This window comes from Melitaea cinxia, chromosome 15 (assembly GCF_905220565.1).
Source record: "Melitaea cinxia chromosome 15, ilMelCinx1.1, whole genome shotgun sequence".
NCBI classification, from domain to species: Eukaryota; Metazoa; Arthropoda; class Insecta; order Lepidoptera; family Nymphalidae; genus Melitaea; species Melitaea cinxia.
In genome coordinates, this window is record NC_059408.1 from 15,865,337 (window position 1) to 15,877,390 (window position 12,054).

Genomic DNA, 12,054 nt, shown 5'->3' on the forward strand with positions numbered 1-12,054 from the left:
ATATATTAGTAGGCACGATAGTACAAGCTAGGATAAGTTAGTTAAGACGAAACGGCGACCGAATTTTATCGAACGCTCCACGACCTTCGGGGCCATTCGACGGTAAATAAGTTAATTTTATTGTGAGATAACTATTTACGGTTTTTTTTTATAATTTATTTTAAGTTTTTTTTTTTATGGATTAATGGCTCCGATTTTTTATATATACATTTTTAAGCAGGACATTGTTAGAATAATTTTGTAAAACGATTGTTATTATTAACGATTTTAATCTAAGGCTCGAAGTTAATTTATATTCTTGTTTTAAATAAGCGTGATTCGAAACGGGACATTTTCTATGTTTATTGTTTACTTACGTTCCCGATACTTTAGCGCTGTTGTAAGTGCTGCACGGGTGCACTGTATGTAAGAAAATGTGGCAAATACAACATTAATAATATATTTTTAGTCTAACAATGAAATTTTTTTGTATTTAAATATCAAATCGGTGCAAAACACTTCGTTAATAATAGCAGACGTTAATTTTAAACGATAGACAATACTTTGTAAGCCAAAGGTAACGAAAGTATTACGAACGCTATGTTGCGATTAATTCCATTTTATTCGACAATTTTTTGTTTTATTGACTTTAGAATTGATCTGACATTGAATCCACCGCACTCATCATCTACACTCATTGCGACCAAAGATTCGGTTAAGATAGCTTTAGTTCAAAATTATTTCTAAGTTAATTTTTAAAATAAATAGGCCCCATTCACAATAGGACAGTCGCACGGCGTCTGCGACAGCCTTGACTAGGTTGCAGAACTCGTGCTACTTTTCTTATGAATAGCCTTAATCGAACGATAGTTTAGTCGTAAATTGTAGTGTACAAATCTTTCGATAAATATTATTTATAACGATAAAGTTAAAAACGACTAAAATATCGACCGATGCACTCGTGCTTTAAATAAGTGAAACACAAACAGCCCATCGATTTACTGTATTCACGTTAACAATTTCGATCACATTGTATCTAGTCACGATCACGACACACTGGTGCCATACGCTCTCTATTTGAAAAGAATAATACAGACAAAAAGTTCTAAAGTTGAATGATAAATAAATGACTATTTTCTATTTTGAAGTTTCATTTATCCTCATCGCGCTGCGCCAACGATGGGAGTGTCAGCTCCTGAAACAATATAGATAGTATACGTCCTGTGTATATATTATATATATAGTATACCATAAGATCGTATCATATACTAGAAAAGATCGTATTTTGCTAACCTGATGGTAAGAAATTACCGTAGCTTATAGACGCCTGTAACACTAGAAGCATCGCAAGCGCGTTGCCGACCCAATCCCCAATCTCCTCCAGGAGCTCTGGTCGCCTTACTCACCAACAGGAACACAATATTGCTTGAAAGCAGTATTATTTAGCTGTGATCTTCTGTAAGGTCGAGGTACTACCCCAGTCGGGCGGCTCCATATTTTGAGCAAGAAATTCCTGCTATGCCCTACCTCAGTTGCTCTTATATTTTCAAGTCAAGTCAATATCAGAGTCATTAGGCGCAGCAGCAGATGTACGAGTGGAAGTATTTATTCTTTTGTACATAGCTAAATTCAATTTGCGCAACATCTTGTCAGATGGCTTGAAGTCGATACATGAAAAAATACCAGCGTTTGAAATTATAGGTACCAACAAAAAACTAAATCAGTTTTACGGAGCCCAAATTATACCAATATTTAGTACCGAAAATACCGAAAACAGTAACACTGGAAATATCGATTGGCTTAGATCAGGCTTGCCAGAAAGTTTTGATTCAAGTCGCTCCATCTATGATCGAAAGTCGCAAAATATTCTTAGCAGTCGCCCAATGAAAGTTTGAAAATGGTTTGAAAATACACTAGCATCTGTCTGTCAGTTTTTTTATGACACTCTGTCATAACAGACTCGAAATTAAAAATTATTTATTTAAAATATTATTAACTTACATGATGTCCCAAGATACAAAAGATAAAATAAAAGATACAGATAAAATATATTGAATCAATTTCAAAATTAAAGGAAGCTTATTGGGACATTAAAAAAAAAAACAATATTTTTTGTAACGGTTTTTGTATTTTTAACTTGTTGCCAACGCTTAGGATTAAAAAGAGCCTAATTTGCGACTTGTCGCTGAAACTTAAAAAAAGGAGCGTATCCATGAAAAAAAATCGCCCAATTCGCGACAAATCGCCCCATCTGGCAACACTGGCTTGGATGACTGTCAGATTGTTGGGGATTCCCCTATGCGCATAGACATCGCTGAGTCCACAGAATAAATATACTCATACGCTGCGTATTTCATTATAGTGCGAATAATACAAAAAAGTTTAGCTAGTTCAAGTCTTCTGCTTGTTTTTTTTTTTTATAATATCAAAAATTAATTTAAATTGTCATCTATATTTCCTTCGTTATGATGATGGGTATAAGATTTGATAAAATCGTATATTTTGCGTACGATTTCGATTACTCGATCGTACATCGTACAAGAGCCGAAAAGGTCGTATAAATACGATTTAAATCGTACGGTTGGCAGCACTGGTCATACGTCACGCAAAGTCAGTCTCCCTCACGTTAGAATTTGTATGTTGTTTGTAATGTATCCTTTTAACTACTGCTACATAGCAATAAGAATCATTTTTTTAACCGTCCGTCTACTTATATTATATTTTTCACTTTTATATCAATAAAATACACCATCTACAAAGTATTTGTTACAAAAAAAAATCGAATCTAAATTTAAAGTTAAATCCGTGCGGCTTTTTACAAATATTGACTGCACTAATAATGTACATATAAACGTTTTACGTCGGTCGCCAACCCGCCTGCCCAGCGTGGTGACTATGGGCAAAACACATGAGTTCACGTTATTTTTGGCGTAAACTTGTGGAGGCCTATGTCCAGCAGTGGACTGTATAGGCTGTAATAATGATGATGATGATAATGATGAAACGTTTTATAAAACTTGCCATCCACACGCTTCACACGGGTGAATATACAATGACAGAGAAAGAGTGCGGTGTTGCATCAAGCGAATCTCGTCTTCGGTGTGAGACCGAGACTCCTTGCTGTTGCTCAGAATTGAGATAATTGAGTTCATGTGCAAAGTCGAGGCGCCTAGTTAAAATATAATAATGAAAATAAACCTCAGTTTCTCGAGTCTGCAAGCCGTTGGCCGGCCCCTTCCTTTTATACTCTTCAACTTCCTGATTGTTCTCGTTTACTTTGGCTGGCTGCGGTAGGTAAATAAACTTTATTGAAACTGTGTGATAGCTTTTTTGTCTCTTAACCATTTTATTTTGTGATTACATAATCACATACATTATAATGTACAACAGCTTGTAATTAGGTACAGCGAAAACTTTTAATTGGCCTTATAACTGTCGTAATTTGATGTTGTATATGTTTTACAGCTGTAAGTTTTCCAAAGTGTATAAATAAATACTATCGTTTAAACCGTGTACCTATAGGGCTACTTGATCTTCAAATTTATTTACGATAGTCAATTTCATAATATATTACTTACTAGAAACATAGCTTCATGGTACATTTTAATATAAAATTAGATTTAAGAGGTATGATTAAAATTTAATAAAATTGAATTTGCACCTAATTACTACAGCTTTTAGACCCATGTAAAATTTCAAATGTTTTTGAAGTATGTATAAGCTTAAGTAATTAGAAGAGACAATAGTCCAAAGCCCCTTACGTTCCCCTCCCCCAGTCCGTCCCTGCGGTCCTGCGGCGCGGAGGTCGCGAAGTGCTCCTGCAGCGAGGCCGGCAGCTCCGGCATCGGGTACAGCCGGTACATCTTGCAGTAGCGCTGTTGTTTTGATACACTTTTGTTATTATTTTTAATTTGTAACGTGATATAGGTGTAGTGATTTTCTGCCATCAACGATATAAAACTTCGAGGATATAAAAACATTTACGTATGTACCTACTGTTTGGTCGCCAAAATTCTAATCCCGTATAAGTTTTCATAAATATTTAGTCTAATTTTTGCTTCAAAGAGTAACAAAAGATATTGTCAAAGTAAAGATATTGTAAAAGTAAAAAAAAATATATTACACGATAAGTATGTAATCACCAACATATCATATATTAAAACCTTCTCCGAGACATGCTGCATCTTATGATATAAGTATTATTCCGATCAGATCAATAGTTTTTGCAGTATAATCAAGCAAAAAAAAACGGCTATATTTAATGATTCATAGATCGTAAATAAATCAAAATTAACTTGTATAACAAGTACCCAAACGCACTCACGTCGACGGCCCGCAGTATGGGCCGCTCGGGGCGCCCTACTGCACCCCACTAGTACCCAGATATACGTCGACGGCCCGCAGTATGGGCCGCTCGGGGCGCCCTACTGCACCGCCCAGTACCCAGACACTCACGTCGACGGCCCGCAGTATGGGTCGCTCGGGGCGCCCTACTGCACCGCCCAGTACCCAGACACTCACGTCGACGGCCCGCAGTATGGGTCGCTCGGGGCGCCCTACTGCACCGCCCAGTACCCAGACACTCACGTCGACGGCCCGCAGTATGGGTCGCTCGGGGCGCCCTACTGCACCGCCCAGTACCCAGACACTCACGTCGACGGCCCGCAGTATGGGCCGCTCGGGGCGCCCTACTGCACCGCCCAGTACCCAGACACTCACGTCGACGGCCCGCAGTATGGGTCGCTCGGGGCGCCCTACTGCACCGCCCAGTACCCAGACACTCACGTCGACGGCCCGCAGTATGGGCCGCTCGGGGCGCCCTACTGCACCGCCCAGTACCCAGACACTCACGTCGACGGCCCGCAGTATGGGCCGCTCGGGGCGCCCTACTGCACCGCCCAGTACCCAGACACTCACGTCGACGGCCCGCAGTATGGGCCGCTCGGAGCGCCCTACTGCACCGCCCAGTACCCAGACACTCACGTCGACGGCCCGCAGTATGGGCCGCTCGGGGCGCCCTACTGCACCGCCCAGTACCCAGACACTCACGTCGACGGCCCGCAGTATGGGCCGCTCGGAGCGCTGCCGAGCGCGCGCCTCCGCCACGAGCGCGTCCGCGTGCGCCAGCAGGCGGCGGTCGGCGGCGCGCAGCTCGGCCTCGGCGCGCGGCCCGTAGAACTGCCGCAGCTCCGCTCGGGCACGCGCCTCGCGCTCGTCGCGCTCGCGCTGCACGTACAATCACAAAACTTGTAACCGTCTACCCTCTGACCCCAGACTGTCGTCGGGGTCCCTCGCTGATATCTAAGCATTCTAAACCTAATAGCTATTAGTGAACTAATTTTATGTAAAAAAAATATTAGTTATCGGCTCGGCGGTGGTAAAGCTTCTTATTCAATTTATCAAACTATTCGTAATTCGAATCATTAACGCGTAGTACGATTAGATTTGGAAATACTTGAAGATGTGTTGGTGAAGCGGTCATAGTAAATGGCTGTTGCGATAACAGACCCGGATTCGATCACCTCTAACAGCAAACATTTGTATCTGTTATACAAATATGAGCTTCGTTGTTTTGTGTTTCCGCGCTCGGATACGGGACAAGAGACAAAAGAAATTTCAGCAAAGGGCCATTGAGTGTGGCGCGTTTATTAATTTTTCATTTTAATAATAATTATTTGGTAAATTTTACTAGGAATTTGATTTAACAAATTAAAATTTGCCAATTTCTATCCTCACTACTAATGCAAATTTAGATATATTTAAATCAAATAGTTGTCTCAACATTTTTATTGAATGGGATCGCAGATGGCTTTTTAAATGGGTGGATGTTAAAGCCACTACATAATAATATTACATTATTATTGGTACCTAAAAGGTCATCCATAAATTATGCCACGCGATTTAACGATTTTGGACCCCTCTGCCGTCATTGTCACAGATGGTCACATTTATGAGACCTCCCAGTGATGTCACATATTTTGAAATTTTACACTTATAAATTAGTAAAACTCCTATCTTTTCCTATAAATAACAATAAGATATATTTTTAATACAGTTGCTCAAAAAGTGGCGTGTTGCAGGGACGTTTAGCGTTCGAGATGTTTTTTTTACCTTTTCCGAACTTGTGCGTTCTCTTTCCCAACTGTCAAAATCATGTCTATTAAAAAGAAAAACCAACCATGAAGTTTTTACTAAAAAAATTCATAGAAGTTTTTATGATTCATGTAAATACGTATAAGTATTTCTAAAAAGAAGCTACTAATTTGTTTCAATATCAGATTTAATGATTTGATTGAATGAGTTTGGTTAGGTTTCATTTCATTTCATCTCATTAAATTTCATTTTTATTTCATATCAATAAAAAAACTTCTACTGAAGACTTGGCTGTATGGGCATAGTTCCCTTTGCTTATCAGAATGGGTGAAGAAAAAAAAAACTCGCTTATATTCTACGGTTGGCCGGTTGGCGCCATTTTTCAGAAATTTTCTTTTTATTATTTTGTTAAATTGCTTCATTTTTTCGCAACTGTATTAAAAATAGTCGTTCAGTACACGTGCGGAACCGTCATTGCAACTTGTTCCGACTGTCAACCCTCGCCTTCGGCTGCGCCTCGGCTCGGGTAGACATTTGTCGGAACTCTTTGCAATGACAGCCTTTCCACACTTTTAATGAAATATACTATTTTGAAATGTGTCACAAAATTTTGGACTCCTCCCCACCCCTTGTCACGCAATGTCACACTTCGTCGACTTCCTCGCACCCTTAACGTGTGACGTAATTTATGGATGGTCCCTAATATAAACAAAACATGGCACGATATGTTAATGAAAATAAATTACCCATTGCTTCAGAATATCTTCTCTATACTGTTGTACTTTAAGAGCCTTTTCTTCTCGAAGCTTCTTATTGAACTCTTCATAAAGTTCTGCATTTTTGAACCTAACACCGAAAATATAAAATCTATATCATAGGGTACATAGTATAAAACAAAGTCGCATTCTGCTGTCTGTATGCTTAGATCTTTAAAACTACGCAACGGACTTTGTTGCGGTTTCCTTTAATAAATAGAGTGAATCGAGAGGAAGATTTATATGTATAATATATGCATAATATAGTAGAGGAATACTGATAGTTTTTACAACTGTGCGAAGCCGGGGCGGGTCGCTAGTAAATAATAAAGCTGAAATTTTTGTTTGCTTAAAAACGATAATCCCAGGGATTACTGGTTCGAATTGAAAAATTATTTCTGTTTTGGATAGTCTATTTAACGAGGAAGGCTATAGGCTATTTTTTTCCTCAAATTTAGGCGTGTGAAAGCGAGGCACAGCTAGTAATTAAAACAAGCCAAGTGAAAGTCAGATTTTCTTGTCCTCGTGGCTTTCCCACCCCGACTAACAACTTAGTTATAAGCCAAAAACTTAACAGAATTTAATTATTAGAGTAGTATCCGACCATTGAGGGTTGTCATACACACTCCAATTTTAAATAATTATACGTGAACAACCTGTTCATGATCTCCCATTGGCGCATGGTGTTGAAGTCTTGGAGACGTTTTTCCTCATCCTTCAGGAACTGCTGTCGGGTCTCGATTCGTTCTTGCTTGTACTTCTGCTGCTTTCGGATTTGTGCCTGGCGACGAGCCTCAGTCCTGCAATGAAACACCTGTACAATAAAAATAGTATATTTTTCCTATAAAATAGGCAATGGCTTTACTCAAATATATTTATGATTTTTGAAAACTATTGAACATCCGAAAAGATTACTACTAATCATTGTTGTGGTGACACTTTGGTTCCATTATATTTTTGGAAAAACTAAAATATTACTAAATCTATTTCTTAATGGGACTTTCATTTGCCTATAGATATTGGCTTCCATTAGTCATGGTTTCGTAACTAGCTGTAAACATAAAGAGAAACAATGTGGTACTTTAAGATCAAAATATGGATTGAAGTTCAGAAGATAGTCACTTTACTTTTACAGACTTATAGTTCTTGTTATACAAGTGTGTTTTAAAAAAAAGTACTAACGCGGCTTCCTTCTCCTTGATGGCGGCCTCGAGTCGACGTTGTTCGTCGAGTTCTCGCGCTGCGTCACCGCTCTCCAACGAATCGCTTATCTTCTGCAGAACAGCCTGCCGCTCCTCTCGTATCTATTAAGGATTTATACATATTTAGTATCCTTTAGTACTCTGAAAAACACATAACTTTTTCTGAAAAATTAAAAAATGGGAAGTTATGGTACCTTATTTTACTACAATATACATATAAGTGTCCCAACGGCATTGGGCTCATTTCCCATAAAGGAGAAGGGGTAGAGCCCGTATATATATAATAGAAATCTAACCCGAATTTCAGTCCACTACTTCGAATTAATTTCGCTTATCTAGGACATCTCAGTTCGTAGGCTTAACTGAGGTAGGGCACAGCAAGAAATATCCTGCTCAAAATCTGGAGCAGCCCGACTGGTGAAGTAACTCGACCTAACAGAAGATCACAGCTAAACAATACTGCTTTCAAGCAGTGTTGTATTCCTGTTGGTGAGTGAGGTGATCGGAGCTCCTGGGGGGAGTGGAGATAGTTGTTCTGGTGTTGCAGATTTCTTCAAGCCATGGTAATCGCTTACCATCAGGTGAGCCGTCCGCTCGTTGGCCTACCCAGTCGTGCGCCACAGGCCGGCACAGTAACAAGGAGCCCCGCCACCTGGTCCTCGGTGCGGCGGCGCAGCTGTGCGGTCCGCGCGCGCGCCCGCCGCAGCACGCGCAGCAGGCGCTCGTCCAGCTCGTCGCGCGCGCGCCGCTCGCGCCACCGCTGCTCCGCCTCCTGCTGCGAGCGCCGCATGTCCGACCAGATGCGGGCCTTCTCCGCGGCTTTCTGTTGCGCGTACCGGAAACACCAACTACCTGTTCCTCATTCTGTAATCTGCATTACCGACGACATCCTAGCTAGTCTAGTAAAAATTAATGCTGTCGGTTGCGACCTCCGACACAATGAGATCCCAATGAACTACAGATATCCTTTTATTTCAAAACTTTTTTCGATTAATTCCTTGTCTCATTTACAAAAGCTTAGTTAATAGAGATATTTGAGTACACAGAAATGTAGCAATACCCAACTATTAACGCTTTTCGTTTATTTATATTTATCGGACCAAACAAACTTTTATTGTCTAACTAGCCTATAACTGTTACTGGAACAGTTTTGCCGATTTTGCAAAAATATATAAATTGAAATAATTAATTCGTAAATGATGTTGAATTGAAATAACTACTATATCTTATACATATATAAAATTCTCGTGTCACAATGACCGATTTTTTGAAATTTTTTGTACGTGTCGGGTAGGTCTGAAAATCAGCCAACATCTATTTTTCATACCCCTAGGTTGTAAAGGGTAGGGATTAAGGGGATAAATAACATACTACGAACTGAGGTGGGGCACAGCAGGAATTTCTTGCTCAAAATATGGAGCAGCCCGACTGGGGAAGTACCTCGACCTTACAGAAGATGACAGCTAAATAATCTTTAATTCAAGCATTATTGTGTTGATGAGTAAGGTGACCAGAGCTCCTGGGGGGATTGGGGATTGGGTTGGCAACGCGCTTGCGATGCTTCTGGTGTTGCAGGCGTCTATAAGCTACGGTAATCTCTTGCCATCAGGTGAGCCGTACGCTTGTTTGCCGAACTAGTCATATAAAAAAAATATATGGCTAAACAACGTTTGTGGAGTCAGCTACTTAGTATCTATATATGCATTATGTGAAACCCATATATTATAAAATGGAACTTACAAAATCCTCTTCAAATTGTCTAATAGCTTCGATTTGCTCATCGGCCTTAATATTGTCAATCTTCTGCAGGTTTAGTTCCGTTTCATACTCGGCGCGATTGCGCTCGGAGACTTCGTGAGCTCTTAAACACGTATACCGTATTTTTAAAAACAAATATATTATTGAATAGGAATTAAATAATTTACAAACACTAATCAAGTAATTTCTAAGAAACATACTTACATCTACGAAATTAGACACATTAGTAATCTCTAATTTGGTATTATTATGTTAATAAAATAAAGTCAATTCATATTTCATATCACTATTCAAAAACTTGTAAATCTCTTTTTGTGGAAAATGTTTTATTTAGTCTCTATAACTTGTATATTTGGTTTGGATCTACTCAAATTAGCGAGAAGATTTCTAAGTTAGTGAAAAGTTAAATGGCTCAATGTTTCAAAAGATGTCAAGGTAACCTTCCCATATAATAAATTCAACATAAAATTTTGCTGGAAATATTATATTTGATTGAGGTAGGGCACAGTTAGAAATAATATCCTGCTAAATACTTAATACTGCTTTCAAGAAGTGTTGTGTTCCTTTCGTGTGTAAGGTGACCAGTTCCTGGGGAGGATCGGGGGTAAGATCGGCAACGCGCTTGCGATGCTTCTGGTGTTGCAGGCGTCTATAAACTACGGTAATCAGTATCATCACGTGAGCCGTACGCTTGTTTGTCGACCTAGTTATAAAAAAAACATATACATATAGTCGTAAATGGAGCTGTTAAATTAACTCATCATCATCCTCATCACAGCAGCCTTTCGCAGTCCACTACTGGACATAGAACGCCAAAATGGCGTGAACTAATGTGTTTTGCCCATAGTCACCACGCTGGGCAGGGGGGTTGGTGACCGCAGGGCTGGCTTTTTCACACCGAAGACGTTGCTGCCCGTCTTCGGCCTGTGTATTTCGAAGCCAGCAAGTAAATTAACTTACTGGTCTAATATTTCCTTCTGGTGTTGCTTGTTAGCATCGAAGCGTCGCTGCTTACGGAGCTCCATCAATTCGTTCCACTCCTTGGCTTTGGTTATGATTTCCTGATCGTCCCTCTTCTTCTGTTCCTCTTTCTGCTTTTGAAGCTGCTGCTTGAACTTGATCTGCTCCTCACGTTCTCTTTGTATTACCGTTTCGATTACCGCACTGGAGGCGTGTAACATTAGTGTAATACAATGACGATTGTAGGAACGGTTCTACGTAAATGTGTAAAAATGGTGCTTAATTCTTATGTTGTATTTTTTCATTATGTGGTATTTTTAGGTGTATTAAAAAGAAGCTAATTAGTCTCACAATATGTTAAAATGAATAGGTACATAACAATGAGTGTCACAATATATATATACGCAAAACTGTCGTTCGAAACAGGTAATCGAATTAACATTCTAATCATTTCTGAAACATGTAAAGCTACAAAATTTTACGCTTAATTTAATAAATATAATCAATATCCTATAACAGTAATGTGCAGAGCCATAAAGACGAAAATTACAAAGCATTCACCTCAAGAGAAGCTTGGGCGCGTCTTTGTTCTTGAAGATCGTGTCCCTCGCGTTGTGCATCAGTCGCTTTTGCTCCTCCTGCTTGCGCTTTATGTAGCGCTTGTAGAACTTGCTGTTAGCTTGCTCAGCCGCCTCGATGCGAGCTCTACGGAGCTCTTCGTTGCGTTTGTTCACATTCTAAACATGGTAGCTATATGTTTATTGTTGAGATCAAAAACGCACGCGGAAATCGAACCTATAACCGGTTTTTTTAACCACACCCCGCTAGGATTTACGCCTGGGTCGGAGGTCTAGAAACACAGATAAAATATAAATAAGCACAAACGCCTGGACCACGGCAAACACCTTTATAACCTGTACAAATACTTGCCATAAGTAGGAAGCAAACCTACGACTAACGTCATCAAACGTCGCTTTTTGACCGCTGCGCCAACGCGTCATGAATTAATTAATTATTCGCACCACCAGATTAGTATGATTATCGTCATTTAACAAACCTCTAAAGAATTAGGCCAGGTCTTGGTCATTTGCTGGCTGGTCTCGTTCAGATATCGCACGTAGTCTCTTCTTCTGACAACTTCTGGATCTTCTCGGTTTCCTTTCGTCCAGCGTTCGATTCTCGACCATTCGTCTTTCGTCATTGCAATCGGCATTGTCTTGAAATGATTTTTTTATAATACAAAAAAGTATATTGAAGCGATTTTAAAGACATCAGTTTTTATAAAAATACCACTAAAAATAATTAAA

At 39.6% G+C, this 12,054-nt stretch overlaps 1 protein-coding gene across 1 annotated transcript; it reads right to left on the reverse strand.

Moving 5' to 3' along the window:
• Nucleotides 1–967: 967 nt before the first annotated feature.
• On the reverse strand, nt 968–11,960 carry LOC123660227 (trichohyalin-like). The gene is made up of 12 exons (XM_045595326.1): nt 11,805–11,960; nt 11,309–11,484; nt 10,748–10,951; nt 9,770–9,890; nt 8,682–8,852; nt 8,010–8,131; nt 7,484–7,627; nt 6,819–6,918; nt 5,029–5,205; nt 3,741–3,854; nt 3,178–3,264; nt 968–1,174 (listed from the first exon to the last, which is right to left on the reverse strand). Exons 1-12 carry the CDS (start codon nt 11,958–11,960, stop codon nt 1,130–1,132), a joined length of 1,617 nt encoding a protein of 538 aa, XP_045451282.1. The 3' UTR covers nt 968–1,129.
• Between the last annotated feature and the right edge of the window lie 94 nt (nt 11,961–12,054).